Source organism: Taudactylus pleione, unplaced genomic scaffold (assembly GCF_031769625.1).
Source record: "Taudactylus pleione unplaced genomic scaffold, aTauple2 ptg000016l, whole genome shotgun sequence".
NCBI lineage: Eukaryota > Metazoa > Chordata > Amphibia > Anura > Myobatrachidae > Taudactylus > Taudactylus pleione.
Window position 1 is genome coordinate 9,340,516 of NW_028284418.1, and position 22,089 is coordinate 9,362,604.

Sequence of the window (22,089 nt, forward strand, 5' to 3'; positions counted from 1 at the left end):
ATTGATGCGTATTTCATGTAGAATTGTCGGTCCACTAGGATGTATCAACCAAAGTTATTTCAAATATTGAGGCCAGTATTAAATTACTTGCTGAATGGGACAACTTTGTTGCCTCCACCTCTACTGGCTTCTTCTCCTACCTGGGAGCATTGCTAGCTCTATATGACATAATTGATTCACATCAGGCTACAAATACCCCCGAGTACACAAGGATTTCCACATATATGTCCTTGCCGGTGTGGCCATTCAGACTGGTTCACATCTGACGTGACAATATGTAAATCAACAGGCTGACCTGTAACTACATCTTGAGCAAGCAGAATCTCAGAATCTATCTTTGTTCCTCCCCAAACTTAAAAAACAAGTGGCCTCCACGCTTATCTGCTACATCAACTGTTTGGCACGCATTAAGGGAGCCCCGACAAAGCTGCAGCAAAAGCATTATAAATATATATATATATATATATATATATATACACACACATACATATACACACACACAGTCAGGTGCATAAATATTGGGACATTGACAGAATTTTCATATTTTGGCCTCTATTCACCACCACTCAAAAGCTATTTCATGGACAGGTGTGGGCTATTCCCTCGTTATTTCATTATCAATTAAGCAGGTAAAAGGTCTGGAGTTGATTCTAGGTGTGACATTTGCATTTGGAATCAGTTGCTGTCGACTCTCAATATGAGATCCAAAGAGCTGTCACTATCAGTGAAGCAAGCCATCATTAGGCTGAAAAATCAAAACAAACCCATCAGAGAGATAGCAAAAACATTAGGTGTGGCCAAATCAACTGTTTGGAACATTCTTAAAAAGAAAGAACGCACCGGAGAGCTCAGCAACACCAAAAGACCCGGAAGACCATGGAAAACAACTGTGGTGGTTGACAGAAGAATTATTTCCCTGGTGAAGAAAAACCCCTTCACAACAGTTGGCCAAATCAAGAACACTCTCCAGGAGGCAGGTGTATATGTGTCAAAGTCAACAATCAAGAGAAGACTTCACAAGAGTGAATATAGAGGGTTCACCACAAGATGTAAACCATTGGTGAGCCACAAAAACAGAAAGACCAGATTAGAGTTTGCCAAACAACATCTAAAAAAGCCATTACAGTTCTGGAACAACATCCTATGGACAGATGAGACAAAGAGTAACTTGTACCAGAGTGATGGGAAGAGAAGAGAAGGAAAGGAACTGCTCATGATCCAAAACATACCACCTCATCAGTGAAGCATGGTGGTGGTAGTGCCATGGCGTGGGCATGTATGGCTGCCAAAGGAACTGGTTCCCTTGTATTTATTGATGATGTGACTGCTGACAAAAGCAGCAGAATGAATTCTGAAGTGTTTCGGGCAATATTATATGCTCATATTCAGTCAAATGCTTTAGAACTTATTGGACAGCGCTTCACAGTGCAGATGGATAATGACCCGAAGCATACTGCAAAAGCAACCAAAGAGTTTTTTAAGGCTAAAAAGTGGAATGTTATGCAATGGCCAAGTCAATCCCCTGACCTGAATCCGATTGAGCATGCATTTCACTTGATGAAGACAAAACTGAAGGGAAAATGCCCCAAGAACAAGCAGGAACTGAAGACATTTGCAGTAGAGGCATGGCAGAGCATCACCAGGGATGAAACCCAGCGTCTGGTGATGTCTATGCGTTCCAGACTTCAGGCTGTAATTGCCTGCAAAGGATTTGCAACAAAGTATTAAAAAGTGAAAGTTAGATTTAGCGATTGTTTAGTTTGTCCCATTACTTTTGGCCCCTTAAAAAGTGGGAGGCACATATAGAAACCATTGTAATTCCTACACCGCTCATCTGATTTGGATGTAATTACCCTCAAATTAAATCTGAAAGTCTGCAGTTAATTCACATCTTGTTTGTTTCATTTCAAAGCCATTGTGGTGAGAATAGAAGCCAAAATCTGAAAATTCTGTCAATGTCCCAATATTTATGGACCTGACTGTGTGTGTATGTATATATATATATATATATATATATATATATATATATATATATATATATGTATATATATATATATATATATATATATATATGTATATATATATATATATACATATATACATATATATACACATACATACACATTTCTAAAGCCATTAGATCACATATCCCTGCCTCAGTGGAGCTTACACACGCAAGCGGGTCGGTGGTGGGCTCTGCGCACGCGCAGCGGCCGCACTGCACGTGCGCAAGCCCCGGAGCGAGAGAGGAATTCTCTCGCTCCGTGGCTCACTACAAAGGGGCGACTGTCGATGTTGATCAACAGCTCGCCCGTTTTGTAGGTGTGGCCGGGAGGTGGCTTCACAAACTGAGGCGTTCCCAAGCGAACACCTGCCGTTTCTGGGCGGTCCCACTGACATCACCAGTGATGTCAGTGGGAGAGCTTCCGGCTCTATTAGAACCGAAAGCTCTCTGGGTCTTGCGGCCACGAGACCCTACCTCAAGAGTCTCGTCGCAGGCCTCGATGGTCTTGACCATCACGATCATCCTGGCCGCACAAAAAAAGAATGCCCTGATTCAGAGAGAGCTCTCTTTCAGAGCGTCCGTCTCTGAATCAGGCCCTATATTCCCTATCACACGCACACACACACATACACATTTGTGTATGTTAATTTGTGTTGGGAGCCAATTAACCTACCAGTATATTTTTGGAGTGTGGGAGGAAACCGGAGCACCCGAAGGAAACCCACAAAAGCACTGGGAGAATATACAAACTCTGCACAGGTAGGGCCGTGGTGGGAATCGAACCCACGACCTTAGTGGTGTGAGGCAGTAATGCTAACCATTACACCATCTGAGCATACATATTCACCAACAGTGTTCTTTCACCAGCATTTTTACAAAATCTTTAACCCTGCTGTTCTCATAGACACTATTCCTACTTCCAGCTTTCCTCCCCATTCTTACCTCATCCACACCATGACCATGTTTTCTTCAAATTCTCCCTTTACTCCGTGCCTACCTAATCCTTTATTCTGCTCCCACCTCTAACCTTCCCCCTAGTCTCTTCCACCCCTTGTCTCCTTTCCTCTGTCTGCATTCCTCCCCTCTGCTTCCCTCTCCTGTTACTCCACTTTCATTCTTTTCTCCCCTACAATGGTCCTACTACCCCACCACTAAGCTCTGCACTCACCATCTTCTTCCTATCATCTCACTACACTTTCACTTAAACTCCCTCCCTTTCCTACAAATGCATGCCGCCTCTCTTGCATACTGATTACTTCCACCCACTCCCGCCTCCAAGATCTCGCCCGTGCTGCTCCCTTGCTCTGGAACTCTCTCCCTCTCAGACTCTCTACAAATCTTCAAACGAGCTCTCAAGACCCACTGCTTCAAAGCCTTTCAGCTCTCATCCTAACCTGCTGCTTACATGCTTCTTCCTCACTGTCGACCCTATCTGTGTCACCCCGTCTGTCTCTTCCCTTATGTGCTTCTCCTTCCCTCACTCATACGATCATCTTCTCCAAACTCCCCAAAGGGCACCAAATACTTGGTAGCTGACGCCCTACTGCTTATTCTGGGTGTTATGATCGCTATTGCAGCAATGTTTATAAATGATGTTCTTATCTTGTATTGTTTTGTACTGTAAGTTGCTGTTTTTCGTGTTTGCTCATTTGTTTATGTACTTTGTGAGGCGCTGTGGAACCCTTGTGGTGCCATATAAAGGATAATAATAATAATAATTATATGCTTGGTAGCAGGGCAGTTTAGCGACTTGCACTCTTTGGATGCCAAAAAGGTGTTTGACCGGCTTCAATGGTCTTATATAAGTGCAGTTCTATTGAAATCTGGATTTAAGGGTAATATTTTGCAATCAATCTTTGCTCTCTGACGGCCTTCAGTGAAAGTATTCAGTAATGGATCCTTGATGGACAGTCTCTAAATATTTTCTTTTAAAGGCACTAAAATTGCCAGTAGAAAAGTACAAAAGCAATAAAGAACAAAAGATTATCATAAATAGCTTAAACAACATTAATAGACTAACCCCAAGCAGATACAAAAAAAATCTCCAAATGAGAGAGAGAAAAATAATATTCAATGGGGAGCCACATGATATAGGGAACACAGGGCAGAGTGGCCAATGGGAGTAGAAAAATCGAAGAAATAGAGTACAGGGAGCTCTGCAGGACGCGAGGATAATGTAGAAAGGGGAATAAAAAAATTTTTAAGCAAAAGGCAGAGAGATGGGAAGGAAAAGATGGAAGTGAATTGAACAGGGGAGGGAGGAGGGGGGACAAGGACAAAGAACCCATATTAGCCGGTATGAAGTCGGGAAGCCGGCGAACCTAATCCCGACAGCCGGCTTCCCGACTTTAAGGCTCCCGGGGGTCACTTCGGGTTAGGCACCCTCCCGGGAGGTTAGGGTTAGGCTAGGGGGAGGGAGGGTAAGGGTTAGGCACCCCCGGGGGGGGGGGGGGGACTTACGGTTAGGCTTCGGGGAAGGGGGGGTTAGGTTTAGGCACTTAGAGGTGAGTTTAGGGTTTGGCACTGGGGGGGAGGTTAGGCACCCCTAAGGAGGGTTAGGGTTGGGAATTAGGTTAGCCTATATACTTACCTTAGGGACGATCAGGATTTTCACCCATGTCGGGCAGCCGCTGTCGGGATTCTAACCGCCGGACTCATACCGATTCCTATTAGCCAGTAACTCAAGAACAGGAAAAGTGGTATTAGGATAGAAGTACCATGGACACCAGACCAAACGAAACTTGTCCACTGTATTGTTATGAATGCTAGTAATATATTCCATTTTGGCTACAGCCATCCATACTTCTAATGGCACGATGCAAGGGCATCTGCTCTCCCCAGTACCTAGTTATGGTACATTTAGCCTGTAGTATCAGAGACGGCTTATCTTTTCCTGGGGTATTGGTATGGTCTACAAATCATAAACACTGTTCATTTACAAACATTTTGCCTTTTGTAACCAACCCAGAAACCTCCTTGCCTGCCTTGCACGCGGTCTTCGATTTCTACAGCAAGACCTTCTTGTATAAGTTACACACAACGAAAACTGGGGCTCTACATTTATTATCCCTGAGGCTTCCTTATGCCATCTAAAGAGTGACTATAAATACAAATCAGAAATCTGATTTTCTTTTGCACATTGGAATAAACATCCCTGGTTTCCTTGCTGATGTTTTCTATGTTAATTTTAACCCTATGCTCAAACAGATTGTCGAGTTGCTGAAGGCTTGGCTGGGCCTGAAGGTCTCAAGGTGTAGCTGCTTAGCGGCTTTCAAAATGATGATTCTGCCTAAATTAATGTACCTTTTCTGTACGATCCACTTAAGATCCCTATGTTTTGTTCTGGAGCGAGCTCATAAACTGATCTTGTCCTACCTTTGGAAATGTAAACTCCCTCATTTGGTGTACAAGCGCCTGACCTCATATAAAGTTACAGGGCGGGCTATGGCCATGATTATGATCCGCACCCAAATGCCATCACAGCTGCAATCTCTCACGGAACACAATTGTGAAAATATGCTCACTCACTCGCCATCTAGTCCCTAGAGACGCCCACTGAAAGCATCACATACAAAACTGGAAACATAGAACACAGATCATGTGGCCATCAGCCTTCTCAGTAAGTCTAAGCTGTTGCAGACATAGCGGGTCTCCAGACACACAGAGAGCTCTCCAAGCTGCAAGAAAAAACTGTGGCTAATTTATGCAAGCCCAGAAAACAGTGTCTAAACGCTACTAACACGCCTGCATTTCTCTAGCCACCCCCCGTTACCTCCCCCAAACGCTGATAAGCTGTTACTCACTTTGCGAGTGAAACCTCTGTGTGTAATCGCAATTCAATTGGCGCGCTTGCACAGTGCAGCTTTCACACATGTGCAATGGCTAACAAACACTTAATATGCACAATCATCTGCATTTCCGTGCAGATCTGAATCAAGCCCTATGTGTCCTGAACCTCCCTGCATATCTTGAAGCTTGCATGCTCTCTCAACTATAGGACTGGTTACTGCCTCCAGGTGCGAAACCGTGTGCTGACTAGAAAGAGCCCTGCTCCCTGAATACCCTTTAACCGGATTACCTCTTGTCTCCCAAGCCAATGCATCCATTGTCTTCACATGGCCCTAAGACTTATTTACTCTCTTAAGGTTTGGGATAATATGCTATTCCTTGTCTTTGTTGCGTATTACGGTACCCTTTCCCCAACTCCAAGTCCAATTTGACCTCCTCCCCCATGCCAGATTCCAATATACATCTTCGGTGCTTAGTTTTTGGTATAATAATATACAATGGCATGTCTCCAAGGAGACAAAGGCCCTGATTCAGACCCACTCGCGAGCGGCTGTCCGCTCGCAAGTGGGTCGATGTTCTGCACTGAGCATGCGCACGACGGAGACGCGACGAGCGAAGGAAAGTCCTTCGCTCGTTGTGTCTGATCAAAGGGGGCGTGCTGTCGATGTTGATTGACAGCACGCCCCCTTTGGTGGGCGTGCCTCCCTGACGGGGGCGTTCCCGCGGGAACGCTTCCCGTCAGAAGCCGGCCCACTGACATCACTAGTGATGTCAGTGGGAGTGATTTTGGCTCTGATAGAGCCAAAATCACTCCGGAGCTTGCAGTTGAAAACCTCAACCGCAGGCTCCGGCTCGCAGTTTCGATGGTCGCGATGGTCAAGACCATTGCGGCCATCAAACTGCACGCTCGTATAGGCTGTGGGTGGTGACCCACAGCTATACGAGCGTCCAGGAGGACGCTCCATTTTTATGGAGGGCGGCCCTCATTCAGAGCGTGCGCTCTGCTCAGAGCGTACGGCTCTGAATGAGGGCCAAAGTCTCAACTGCAATGGGTGGCTGATACAAAGTTGACACAGTTGGCTAACCAGTGGAAGACAGTATCTTTATATGCACTGACGCTCTAAATGTTATAACCTTCTAGAGGTGCAGCTGAGACTAGTTAACGGTCTATATTTCCCCCAGCAAAACTACACAAAATGTGGCCGTCCCAATTCAAAATGTGTTTGTGTAATTGCATGTTTGTTGGATATTTAATTAATATGTTTAGGGATTGCCCTCAGGTTCATGGTTTATGGCGGCAGGGTTCAGACTTGATATGCAAAGTCCTGAATCAGAGATTAATGCTCTTGCTCTCAGTGACCCAGCTAAATTTTTACCCCCATTGACTTCACTAAACATGACAGATATAAAAAGGGTCGCATTCTAGTGGACACTAAAAGCACTCAAAATATAACCCACCACTCTACCCCTACACAAGATTATAGTTAAATACATTTTCCCTTTGAAAGGAAAACATCAGCCTACCTTACTCTACCCCTCTACAAGTGGTTTAAGTATCACAAATCATAAATTTGTTATGGACCTTGCAATTCTTCCTCTCCACTGCTTCTCTCCAAGTCCCCCAAACAACTCCCACCCTACCTGGCTCTTCTGTTCTACCATCCTAAGTGGTACATGTGCTCTTCAGGACATTGGGCCAGATTCATTATGGATCGCAATTGCGATCACCGCTGCGATTATGCATGCAGACCCGCTGAAAAAAAATACGCTAATGTTTGAAATCGCAATTCCGTCACAGCCCACCATAAAGACGCCCACTTCCCCTTAATCACATCCGTATTACCTTACAAGTCTGTGAAATCATCGGTAACACTGAGTACCATCGGAGCCGCACGCACAAATACAACAGGTCTGACCTTACTCAGAATTTGCTAACCTCATCGCAAGCAGTGAGTACACAAGCTGCGTATGCCATAGCAGTGGCTAATTTATGCACTCCCCTGTAACAGCGTTCAAAACCCACTGACACGTCTGCGTTTCCCCGAGCAACCCCCGTCACCACCCCCAAACGGTCACTTCCTGTCAATTACTCTGTGATTGCTCTGCGTAGTGCATACGCATGCGCAGTACACAACATTCGTCCGTCTGCGTGTGTAATCGCACTTGCAATCCATAATGAAACAGGCCCATTGTTTTTTTTAAGCTGTGACTATATTCTGGAATGTCTGATGCCAGGCCTGTGTATGTCTTGATTCCCCCTCCTTTCTTCTTTTTTTCTGCACCTCCCCATCCCATTTGCATATTTTTGAAAACGGTCCAATAAAAAATATAATGATAAAAAAAAAAAAGTATACAGAATGGCCCCAGTTGCTAGCATATAAGTATGTGTGGACCTTGTCTCTGTATATAGTACTATCAAAAGCAAATAACTGTTACAAGTACACCTACTTTTCAAGATTCCTGCTGTTTCAGATGATTGTTTAGGGAGCAATATGAACAGAGGTAACATTGAGGCTAACACAATTTAATTAAAATGTACAACTAGGAGTCTCAGGTGCATCCAAATAATATAAATTGCTACAATGTTTTAGTTCAGATTTCCAGCAACAAGCAAGAACTCTATATGCCAGTGTTTCCCAAACTTTCTTTCTTCATGGCACCCTTGATGTCTCAGACTTTTTCAGAATTTAGCCCCACTGGCATCTAGGGGTGCCTCGGAAAGTTATGCTTTTCAGAGTTTGGTACATAGGGGGTCAGATCATTAATAATGGGGACTGCAATCTGCAGAAATAATTAGCCTTCTGTAGGAGATTTTTGTAAAATCTCCTGCGTTAGGCTATTAGCACATAGCAACAATTTATAAAATTAAGTAGAAACTGTTATTTCTACATAATTTTATGAAGAAAATGCTTGATACATAGGCCCCTAAATCTAAATAAAAAAACTCAGAACTGTCACTCAGGTATGGAAGTTAACCCACAAGAAGATTGTATTTACCTGCCATCCTCAGGTTTCTCTGTCGCTTCTGATCGGCTGCCAGCAGGACTCAATCGCCTTCAGCAGAAGAGGAGGACAAAGGTAAGTGGTAAAAAAGGGCAGAAGTGTAAAAAAGGAGTGTCAGGAGAAAGTGCAGAGCAAGAGGAACAGTGGTTTGTAAAGGGCACAGGGGAGATGTGGGTGGTGAGAGTAAAAGTAGTAGAGGGGTGGGGGGGACAGATATAAAAGGAGGAGTAATGGGCAAAGGAGGAAAGAGAAAGGCCATGCATAAGGATGTCAAAAGACACACATGAGCCTGGGGCATCATGGATACATATATTTGGGACTGGATCGGCATGGTAATATACATACTGGGGGTGATATATAAACAAAACACTGAGAAGTTGCTCACCCCTATTGAAATGAAGACCAGACCCCCCCCCCTGTTACTTTTTTTGTTGTTTCACATTTGCATTTGGGTAAGATGAGTGGTGGGTGAGGCAATCCACCACTACCAGAGCCCGCATCAACTCTGTCAGCCAGCGCAGCCTCCGCTCCGCCCACATCACTCCCCACATGCAGGCATCATTCATCAATCACCAAGCTCTCAATTTCTTTGGTGATCGGCCACATCTCGTTTCTCCCCCCCCCGCAGCCGTCAGACTCTGGCTGAAAGACTCTGGACTTCTCGGCCGCGGCACCCCTGTAAGTGGGAAGATGATAACTACTACACAGTACATAATACATTGGGAAAGAAAGGTTTTGAGTACAGGTAGTAAATTTACTAGACATAACATAGATTTAAAATTAAAATCTAAAGTAAATATCAAGACTAGTATTCAATCTAGACTAGCGAAAATGCATTATCTGCACCACTACATTGCACCAGTTGATATGGAAGAAGGGGAATTCGCTGTATTCTTGCGTTAAGTTTCATTTGTTGTTATACAGTATTTCAGCCTCAAAGTAATTTGTCCATGATCTCTTGAAGAAGTCTTGAGTGTTGTGCAGTATGCTGGAATAATTTCCATATGATAAGCTCTATAGGTAGTTTTAACATTCCTTTATATAGTGTGACAGAGACAGCCTGCGTTCACATGAGGTTAATGTGGAGCAGCAGGTTTGTGCAGAAATGGAGCAATTAAAATGTCACTGGTGCGACTGATGGTGGGGTCTAAACGTGCACAAAGCATGATTGCAGACAGTGGGCATCTCAGTCCTTGCATATTCGGACGCACAGATGTACACCAGGGAAGGGCATTATAGCAGAATTAGCATAAAGTTGCAGACGCAGCAAAAGACGCAAGGAAGGCCGTAACTGCCACCGACTAAGAATCCGGCAGTATGAGGGAGTTATCCCGCCCCCTTAATAGACCCCACCCCTTTAGGGCTGCCTCTATATATTTCCCACGCTGGTTTTCTATCCAAATCCGCCCCTGCCTGTGGTGAGGAAATATAGCTTCTGTTAGATTTTACCCGGTCTATGCAATTCTCGTCACATTTGGCGCCCGAGCAGAGACTTTGCTGGATACTACTACGCAGCAAGAGCCCGTAAAAAGTGACCGGATCCACTCACAGCGGCAGTGAGACGCACTGCAGGATGCTTGCTGCTGCGCAGCGGCTTGGCGAGTCTGAGTAGCATTATTCGGAAGATATCAAGGAACATTTCAGTGAAGACTCGATCAAAATCGGTTCAGTAGTTCGACTTTATCGCGAACATACATAGAAACTAATGATTTTATATATACTGCACTCCACGGATTTCAATATAGAAAATATACTTGCTCAGTCCAGGCTTCTTACGCAAAGTTTCAGATATTTATTACATCTTTCATCGATGTCTTAAAGATTTAATAAACGTCTGAAACATTGCATAAGAAGCCTGGACTGAGCAAGTATTTTTTCTAAATTGTAATCCGTGCAGTGCTGCCTGTTCTATATCTATTTGCGTTGACTTCCCTTTCAACAGGTGGGCATACAGTGTTTTACTACCTGTGGGCCACTAGTTGATCATAAATACTAGAAACTGTCCTTTTCCCCTATATCTTTAACACGTTTTACAATACCACTTTTACAAAAATAAGCATTTGTAGCAAAATGTCAACTAATAATAAAAATATTCACAACGTCCTGCTCTCTTACAATTAATCTAGGACATAAATAATACTAAACCAAGTAGTATTTTTGGAGAACGACTGAAGTGAAAATTAATGAAGCAGTGCTTCTAAAGTGGAAATACAATGAGCTTTAATTCAATGGGAAACAGGCAATTGTCTGAGATATAAAAGCAGTTTGTGACAAGATCCCCATTGAATGAATGGGGTAGGAGTTGTGTGTGTTGCTGAGAGGTACATAATCAGAAAAGCTGCGCATCTTTTAATTTGCACCAATTGTTCATAATGAGTACTTCCTTTTACCAGTTCAGTGTGACATTTTTAAATGTTAGTGCGATGAGATAGGATGGGCATGCTTCCTGAGAACATCAAATAGATCAACTCAGGTTGATCCGTTAGTAACATACAAACAAAAACCCATGTCAAGTTAAAATAGACAAACATATATAATAGGTATGACTTCTCTTAAATATGTTTTAACTGGCATTGTACAAAGAGCAGACAAACATATTCTACAGCAACGCTGATCATAAGATCCGATTATAGGAGCTGCGGGAGCGCGCATCAGATCGTATCTTGCTAAAAAAAATACACGATTTTCACAAGATCCATCATATGACTCGTCGAAAATCGGGCAATCGGCCCGAAATCGTGCAGGTGTATGTCCAGCATAATAAAAAGCACATAAGGCAAAGGGACAAATACCCTTAAAATACAAAACCACTTAATGGCAGCAAAATATTTATTAGGGTAATAGGGCACTGTTGAAAAAATGCACAAAGAATGCTAATGACTGGCAACAGTCAATTTATTATGTCTGTGATAATAACAAGTAAACAAGAATTCTGCGCTGAGGGTATGGTTATAATCAACACATTTTCTATTATTTTTACAAACACATGTTAATCTGTATATATAAAAAGATAGAAAAATAAAAAAGATATCAAAGACAAATGACTAGTGCAAATTATCTGTATAGTAGCAATTGCAATTATTGAAAGAAATCAAAGCACTGTATGTATGAAGAATAGCACTAAGTTGTCACAACAAGTAGCTGTATAGGTTCTGAATGTATCAAAAATCGATCGGATTCAAACATTTTTTAAAAAGTCCAAAGAAATATGCTTATGACTCTTAATTCTTCTTGAAAGTGTGTAAAATAAATACAGGTCAAATTCAGAACACCACAATGTTACCTCCGGTGTATGGGCTGATGAATGCAAGTCCCATGAATGCAAGTCCCACAGATCGCAGGACTAGCTAAATAAAAAAAAAATATAGGGGTTTTGCTTTTTTTTCTCCAGGTCTGGGATGGAAACTTTTCTCCGTTTTTTTTTTCGCCTGTTGCAGTTTTCACCTGTTTTTTACCTGAAAATGTCGCCTTTTTTTGTCGAAAAATGGCCATTTTCACCGCTAATTGAATACGGCCCATAGACTTAAAAGCAGTTATTGTATTAGATATATACTCCCTAATGGTTCTGGGCGTATTAGCCATATGCAAGACCACATTTATGTACATTATTGTACATTACTGTATACGATTACGAACATGTATATATGTTTTTCCATTTTTGCTCTTGTATATTTTGACATATCATGCTCAATGTTTGTAAGTTGATGTGATGCTCAAATAAAAGGTGATTTAAAAAAAATATATATACACAGTACAGTAGTGATAGCAGTGTGAAAATACAGTACACTAGCAAAACCTAAGGAGCAAGATCTGGCGCTACTCTAGTGAATGTGTCACGCAGAGAACAAAGCTGAGTAAGGACACAGCTGAACTTTTTCCTGAAGTTTGCGTCTTAATTCGCTTGTAGTGTACAAAGTACTTTGAATAAATATTTTTGCTGCAAAGTAGCTAGTATAAAGTTGCATATTTTAAGAAAAAGAAATAAGTAGCAAACACCATTTTGGAGCGCATGTGCCGGGGATCACAGTGCAAAGAGGGGAACTTAGTTACCATCTAACCACTATTTGGCTGATCTCTGCAGCAATAGCAGCAGGGGGGGGGCTGATCATCAGTCCCCCGTGACGCACGCTCCGCTGCGCTCTGCCTGTGGGGGAGAGAGAAGGGGTATACCATCAGTGGGGGAGGGGTAAAATAATGTATGACACTGGAGGGGGGTAAAATAATAAAACAAAATTAGACAGGTCACAGGGTAGGAGGAGGGAGTGCAAAAAATATAGGCTTAATTTGCCAGTTTTGGATGATGAGCACAGGCAACAGTGTTTGCAACCTTAGCTAATAGTCTAGAGCTGTGTGAGGATTTCCACACATACTATGTTAGATGTGGGAATAATGACACAATGTATAAAAATATATTTAGAATTATATTTTAAATAAAGCAATTTTAATTTATTATAAATATAGGATAATAACCATTGATATATGAATTGGAAATTATCAATCCATATAGTACACACTTGAGAGGTGAGTACCATCATATATTGACAGTTGTATACAAATCGCTGTATGTGCCCAATACTGGTATACCAAGATTTTCAGCACTGTAAAGCAGGGGCGGGGCATCCAGGAGGAGCACCACCCGATTTTATGCCGACTCTTCTGCAATGGCCTCCCGGCCATTGCAGAAGAGTCGGCATATATGATCTGGACGCATGCGCAGAAGAAAAATAAATGGCTCCACTGCGAGGTATTCTGGGAAGCATTCCTTCAATGTGAAAAAAAATAATTTTGCTACCAAACTTAAGCTGGTCCCAGAGGATGTACACAGAGCTTGATATTCTTTGATTAAAAGGGATCAAAGAGATCAACAACATGACTAAGACACTAAGCAGACAAACATTATTCTGTGAAGTGATCCTTAGCAGCAGGACATGGGACAAGAACAGGAAATTTTGTGAAACACTGACATTCTACTATGATTATAATCTTGCAGGCTTCTCTTACCACACAATAATGCCGACAGTGAACAATATTATGTGAGTAGTAATATGGACCTGGAATATGCTGGGTCACCACAGACCACCCTCCCCCCCCCGGTAATACTTACCTGTGCCGGCACAGTTTTCTTTTCCTGATCTGTCCAGTCTCAGTCGCAGCTATGAGAGCCATTGGTAGGGATGGGGGACAGCATGTGAGATTGCCAGTTATTATATAAATGGAAAATCTCAACTTTTATTTTATGCACTCTATGTCAATCACTACTGAGTATGCTGGTGCTATATAAATAAATGTTACTCAAAAAATAATTAGGTAAAACAGTTTGCTGTAGTACACATATCTGCAAACAGGCCAGAATTTATGGATTCAAAGAAGTGATATATAACGTGGAATGAACACAGATATCTTTCATGGATCGTCTCAGTAAAGGCAACAGTTTGAACATTCATACAGTACTTTACCAAACAAGAATATATATATATTTTTAGACTTCGTTGCTTCATTTCAAATTCAGCTTAAAAGTAAAAAACAAACATACGCGAGTGATAAGACTTATAACTACATTTAAATCTCTTATGTGTCAGTCAAAATCACAGTCTTGTAACATTCTCTTTTATTCACTGGTTATGAGAGCACAATGACCATGCAAACTACTGAAAATTATAGAAAAATGGATCCAATACATGCTAAATGCAGGGACTGCTATGAAATCCATAACATAACGGATGGGCTGATCTGTTGCATATTAGAGGAAAATAGTAATGGGCTGATTCTGAGGTGGGAACAAAGCTAAAACAGCAAGAAACTGTGTGTCTGGAACAACCATGTTCCACTGCAAAGGGGTTCAAAAACATTTATAATTTTTGCATGCAGGGTAAATATATAGAGTTATGGTAGACTTTCCTAGATAACAACCTTTCTTCGAGGTCCATAGGGTCCACAGGGATATTATGGTTGGAAGACCAGGCACCAAACCGTTAAAAACTTCTTATCTTCTTCTTCTTCGGGGTCCATAGGAATCCATAGTGATACCATGGGGATGTCCTAAAGCAGTTCCCCTAGGGTGGGGGACGCTCCTGAGCAGAAAGGAGAACTCGTCACCCAAAGGAAGCATCCTGAGAGGCAAAAGTATCAAAGGCATAGAACCTAAGAAAAGTGTGGACAGAAGACCATGTGGCAGCCTTTCATAATTGTTCATCAAAAGGGGAATGGGTATGATATACCGCCGGCGGTTCGATTCCCGTCAGCGGCAGCCCAACAGGAGCAGAGTTCGAAGCAGCGGAAGCCCGACGGCGCTGGAAATCCCGACCGTGGATAGGTAAGTATAGACTAACCTAACCCCCCTAACCCTCCTTAGGGGTGCCTAGCCCTAACTCCCCCCCCCCCCCCCCCCCCCCAAGTGCCTAACCCTAGCCACCCCCTTCCCCGCTGCCTAAACCTGTTCCCCGGGGGGGGTGCCTAACCCTAAGTCCCCCCCGGGGGTGCCTAGCCCTAACCCTCCCTCCCCCTAGCCTAACCCTAACCCTCCCGGGGGGTGCCTAACCCTAAGTCCCCCCCGGGAGCCCTAAACCTAACCCTCCCCCCCCGCGGCTGTCCGCTCGCGGCGCCTGGCGTCGTGGAAATGCGGGCGTCTACATCTAGATGCCCGGCATTTCACCCATGCCGGGATAAGACAGTCGGGAAGCCGGCTGCCGGTATTTAGGCAGTCGGCTTCCCGATTGCTTCCCTCAAAAGGCACCAGGACTGAATGCCCACGATGGCCCTGCAGACCAAGTAGAATGCGCTGTCACCGTGCTTGGGACAGGAAGATCAGCCTGTGTATACACCTGAGAGATAGTCATGCGTATCTATCTTGCCAGAATCTGTTTACTACCTGGCCATCCTCGTTTGTGAAAAACATATATACAAAAAGAGAATCTGATTTTTAAACAGAATTTGTACGCTCCACATAAATTCGGAGAGCACGATCTACATCCAGGGAGGCTTCACCTTCAGAAAGGTCTGGAGCCTGAAAAGCTGGAACAACAATTTCTTCATTCACATGAAAACGGGCACTACCTTAGGAAGGTAACCTTCCCTTGTACGAAGAACAGCTTTATCCTGGTGAAAAATCAAAAATGGGGAGCGACAAGAGAGCGCTGCCAAATCCGAGACTTAACAAGCAGATGAGATAGCAAGAAGAAAAATTGTCTTTGCGGTCAACCACTTCAAATCTACAGAGTCTAATGAGGACGCTTGTAACCCCTTAAGAACCAAAGACAAATCCCACAGTGCTACCGGTGGAACAAGAGGAGGCTGAACTAGCAGAACTCCTTGGAAGAAAATTCTAACATCTGGTAATGAAGCAATCTTCTTCTGGAACCAGATTGATAGTGCAGAAACCTACACTCTTAAAGTAAAGTAGCCAGGTGGAGGCCAATGTCTAATCCTGCCTGCAGAAAAGACAGAATCCTGGAAACTCTGAATAACTTAGGACAGTGGTTCCCAAACTGTGCGCGATGGCACCCTGGGGTGCCTTGGGACACTTGCAGGGGTGCATCAGGTTGGTGGTCCAGCACCAAATCAAATTATTTATAGTCAATATATTGTAAATATGTAAACAAACAGAAGAGCAAACCTGTCCACTACCACATAACTGAACCTAAGGATGACAGCCAAGCACAATTTACTTCACTTTACTGTTTTACTAGATTTTTTTTCTGAATTTCTCAATAACAAGCTTAAAAACTTAGGGGTGCCATGAAAACAATGCTGATACTCTAGGGCGCAGTGATTCAAAAACGTTTGGGAACCACTGCCTTAGGATCATATTCCTTATGGGAACACCAGTGACCAAAGGAATGCCAAACTGTGTAATAGATGCGGGCAGAAGCAGGCTTCCTTGCCCTAAGCATCGTCTGAAAATCCCTTTGTTTTTAGGATGGAAGTTTCAAGAGCCACGCCATCAAAGCTAGACGGGGGGAAGTCAGTTAGCAGATCCTGAGGATACGTACGGTCTACTGACAGATTCTGTATTTCGGTGAACCAATTACGTTTGGACCAAGCTGGAGCCACCAATATTACTGTTCCGCCTTCCTGCTTGAATTTCCTGAGAACTCTTGGAAGCAGAGAAATTGGAGGAAAGAGAGATACGCCAAAATGAATTCCCATCTTACTGCCAGTGCGTCCACAAAGGCTGCTGATGGGGATATTGTGGTTGTGGTGTGACGCTATGAGATCTCTCTCTGGTAGACCCCATTTAATTATAAGGAGCTGAAACACTCCCGGATGGAGAGAACACTCTCCGGCATGTCCTGGCGACTTAAGAATTCCCAATTGAGTATTCTCGAATGAATATTGCCGAGATGGCCGGAAGATGACATTCTGCCCAAATGAGAACCTTTGTCACTTCTTTCATGGCCGCATGACTTCTTGATGATTAAGGTAGGCAACTGTCGTTGCGTTGTCGGATTGGATCTGGACAGGCCTGCGATGAAGCAGGTCCTGTGCCCTGACAAGTGCTTTGTATACTGCTCGCAGTTCCGGAATGTTTATTGGCAGATCACTTTCTTGATCTGTCCATCTCCCGTGAAATGTGTGATGACCCGTCACTGCCCCTATCTTCAAAGACTGCCATCCGTGGTGAGGAGAAACCAACTTGGAATCCAGAACGGGCGCCCTTTGTTTAGATGCTCCTTTTCTAGCCACAAGAGGGAGTGACGAACCTTTGAGGTGAGAAGGATCATCTTGGACTGTATTGAATGGTACTGTCTGTTCCACCTGGAGAGAATCAACCTTTGCAGAGGCCTGGAATGGAATGGAGCATAGCCCACCATGTCGAAGGTCGATACCATTGATCCCAGCATCTGCACTGCTGACAGAATGGATACTCTTTGCCTGCGTATCAGCTTGTGTATCCAAATTGATAATGCTACAATCTTGTCCTCTGGCAGAAACACCCTTTGTGCCTGAGAAGCTAGTAACGCTCCCAGATTAATCATTTGCTGTGTTGGAGAACGTGATGATTTCTTCCAATTGATGAGCCAGCTGTGCCTTTGTAGGCAGGCTATGGTCAGCTGAATATGGTATTGCAACACCCCCGGCGTCTGTGCCAATATCAAAAATGTCCAGATATGAAAGTATTCTGACTCCCTGACACCTGACATAGGCAGTCATGACCGCCATTATTTTGGTAAATACCCGGGGAGCCATAGAAAGGCCAAAGGGTAGAGCCTGAAACTGGTAATGTTGCTGAAGGACAGCAAACCATAAAAATTGCTGGTGGTATGGGATAATTGGAACATGCAGATATGCATCCTGAATATCCAGGGAAACCATGTAATCTCACGGCTCCATGCCACGCTTCTGACGAAGGACCTCTATTGTCCGAAACGTGTTAAGCGGGGTTCACCTCCTGGACTTATTGCGGCACTTGCAGCCTGTTCATGTTCATGTGTATTCCATCTAAGTGGATCTGAACATCCGGAGTAACGATCTGACTGCTCCCTGGGAACATCTGGGATTGATGTCTACACGCCGACTGGTGCTGGCCGCAGTATCTGCCATTGGATTGTGTTACATGCTTTTTATTCATCTGTTTATTGTAAGTGCAAACCTGGGATTAAAATTATCGTTTTAAAGGCTAACTGCACTATTATTCTATTTTCTCTTCTTGTATCCCTCCATGCATATGGTGTTGCAATATGGGTAAATGGGCACAAGCTCATAACAGAGTCAGATCAGTGGAATCTAGGAAGTGGAATTTCTTACACCTGAATTGCCTAGGACTGACTTGAACGATCTACCAAGTTCAGCCATATTTGGTTATTATTGTTTATATCCTTGTGTGAATACACAATGGTGTTTTTTTTGTATACATGTTAAGTGGGGAGCGCTTTTAGGTTCTGTGCACATTTCTTGTTTTCTGTATGTTATTGAGTATTGATTTGGGTGTATACTCTTGTGCATTGACTAAGCTGCACCCTTACCCTTTTACTGCGCATTTATTTCCTTTCTTTTTTCGGCTTTCTCCTGGCTCAATAGCCAAAATAATTGACCGGAGAGTTTCCATGCGGAATTTGGGAACCTGGATAAACCTGTAGAGTGTTTTTAGATTTAATATAGGGTGACATTCGGTTTCTGGACCAGAAATAGATTTGAATAATAACCACTTCCCTGTTGAGAAATAGGGACTGGAGTTATCACCCTTGCCTGCAGCATGGAGTGAATTGCCTGAAAAGCCAAGGCCCTGCCCTCATCAGATGGAGGCTTTGTGGCAAAAAACCTCTGGTGGGGGTGTCTCCTGAAAGTGAGGGCATACCCCTGAGAGACCACTTCTCGGGCCCAGGCATCTGTAGTTGTTTGATGCCAACAATACGCAAACTGAAGAAGTCGGCCCCCAACCCTAGGATCCCACAGGAGGAGGCCCGCTCCATCAGGCCGAGGGCTTATGGTCTGGCCTAGAGGCTGAACGACTTGTCTGGCCAGACCCCTTAGTTTGTCGCTTAGACTTAAGAAAGCTCTTCGGCTTGGAGGAAGTCTCTCTATTGGTTTTCCACTGAGGACGAAAAGACTGAAAAGAAACCCGCTTAGTTCTACTATATGACGTAGATGGCAGACCTGCTGACTTTGAAGCCGCCAGAGTAGAGATTATGCTATCCAGCTCTGCTCCAAAGAGTACCTTTCCATGAAAAGGTAAGACTTCCAGCGCCCTCTTTGATTCTGTATCAGCTTTCCAAGACATTAACCACAGGGCGCACGTGCAACTATGGATGCCGGTGATGCCTTAGAAGCTAAAATTCCAGCATCCACTGCATCTCCTCCCAGATAGGAAGCTGCTACTTGTATAAGTGAGATATTCATCATCTGTTCTGTGGTAGCATTTGGTAGGGAATTTTCCAATGCCCCTATCCATTCTTCAACTGCTTTAGCTACCCAGGCTCCAGCTATAGCCGGACGGGTAACTGCTCCAGATGATGAAAAAAAATAAGCCTTAAGAGAAGATTCAATCTTTTTATCTACGGAATCTTTCAGAGAAGAAGCCGGTGGAATAGGCAATGTAGCCTTCCTGATTAAATTTGTTACATGAGCATCCACAGTAGGAGGTACCTCCCACTTAGCGCATACCGAAGGTGGGAATGAGTACAATCATTTTATTCTCTTAGCAACATAAAATCGCTTATCAGGGTTCCCACATGCCTCCTCAATAAAGCTAAATGAGCTGTTCAGACTCAGGAACATTAGAGGCTTCTGACTATGAGTTGGTTCATCATCCTGAAGATCTAGGACTGATCTAACCGCCCTCACCAAAGTAGTAACATCCACAGTAGATGGATGATCCTCCTCTCTGCACATTTAATTCTCCCCCACCTGCAGTGTAACATGGTTTGGAAAGGTGCAAAGTTACTGGCTATTTTTGCTTTGCTCCAAACTCTGAATCAGCCCCTAAGGCTCTACCAAGTAATCAGCACGTATTAAAAAAAAATGTAGGTGAGATGAAAGATTAGAGCACTTACCCCAGCTGCAAACCCCAAACTTCCATCCAGGATCCGCCTCTGTGGGGAAAAAAAAGGGAACATTTAAATGGATTCAATAAAGGGCAAATGCTGGCACTTCAGCAGCAAATCGCTGCCTATTTATATTCCCAATTCAAAGGGCATTTTTGGGTCAGTCTTATCATTCACAGTAATAGTAACATAAACAAATAATCTACAATATGGGGCAGTTTCAATTAGCCATGGTGACTTAAAGCATGGGGAAACCCATAGATTCGGGCACATAGGGGCATATTCAATTACGCGTGAAAAGTCAGTTTCTGCGGAAACGTATCGCCGGTGACATTTCGCCAGGCGAAAACTTATCCTCGTATTCAATTACAAAGACTTTTCGCTGGTGGGGAAAGTCAATGCATTGGAATAGGCGAAAAAGATTCGCCTATGAAAAGTTGTCAAAAAAAAAGTGCAGAATTGGGGTTTTGGGGGTGCAAACTTGCTTGAACCACCCTGCGCCCTTGGGACAGCCCCCAAAGGTAAACGGTGTCAAAAAAGTTTAAAAAATACTTAACACCCCAAAAAATTACTTTGAAAAAGGGGGCAAAAAAGTCCAAAGTTGGGGGACCAACTTAAAAACTAGCAAAATAGACTCCAGGGGGGTCCCCAAGTATGCCCCAGGTGTTTTTAAAATTGCAGCTGCTAGCGGCAGGTGGATTTTTTACATTTTTTCAAACTTAATTTTAGCAACTTTAAAATATTATTGCACTCATTTTAGTGTACCCCAAATTTGCTGGGACTACTTATTTTCTACTAAAAGAACTACTAAATGCTATTCTTCACTAATTTTGCAAAGACGCTAATTAGCAGCTATTGAGACCCCAAATACCTTCAGTAGGCCTATTCGGGGGTATCTATAGTGATCTCCAATGTCAGTGCATCTTTTAGGGGGTGTCAGGCTGATTACCCCAAATCTGACAGGACTTTTCGCAAAGTCCGAATTCGTTGGGTCCCGTTTTTGATGAATTCTAATTGAATACGGGAATAAGCGGGGACGAGCGCAATACTTTTCCACATGGAAAACCAGCGATGTCGGCGAAAAGTCCGGCATGCCAAAAGTACGGGACTTTTCGCACCTAATTGAATAAGCCCCTTAATGCGAAATCTATGGGTTAGCGTGCAAGGAAAATGTAGTATTGAAATGCTCCAGGCATTGAGCTATACGGGTGCGGTAAACACTAAGAAATTGTATCTGTCCCTATGAATTAATTAAAAGAAAAAAATAAAATCAAAAAATAAATATTGAAAATTAATAATCCAAAACTAAAATAATGAATGCTTTACAGATATTTTAAAGCTTTTTTGCAACTTCCTCGTTAACAACAATAAAAAGACAGCAGCAGTAAACACAACTTTTCAATACATTTGTGGGAAACCATGTTAAATATTCAGTTCATTAATATCATACAGCCATCACTTTTGTTTACTTCCAATATCATTAATATATGTACCCATCTGCAAAACACACTCTTGAATACAAAGAACCTTTGGTAATGCAGTTTTCTAAATAGATCTTAAAATTTTCAATAAGAACGGTAGTTCAATAAAATAAGGTTACAAAACCTCACATTGCGTAAATTTACTTAACTCGTACATATAGGTATAAATCAATAGTATGGCCTTGGTACAGATACCAGCATAGAAGAAATCAGTGTCAAGGCCATGACGGCTTGCTGAACTTAACCGTTGGTTGCGAATCACCTTCCACCCAGGTGCTTTTTTGGGGGGGGGAAAACATTTTATTGTATTCAATGTATTACAGCAAAATGT

At 43.1% G+C, this 22,089-nt stretch overlaps 1 protein-coding gene across 5 annotated transcripts in view; it reads right to left on the minus strand.

Moving 5' to 3' along the window:
- SLC39A11 (solute carrier family 39 member 11) overlaps positions 1 to 22,089 on the minus strand; it is a 536,505-nt gene that overhangs the window by 433,949 nt on the left and 80,467 nt on the right. For all 5 annotated transcript variants that reach the window (XM_088474528.1, XM_088474527.1, XM_088474529.1 and 2 more), the window contains one exon: positions 20,287 to 20,325. In XM_088474528.1, the coding sequence (XP_088330654.1) occupies positions 20,287 to 20,325 (39 nt within the window). The remainder of the gene's footprint in view (positions 1 to 20,286; positions 20,326 to 22,089) is intronic.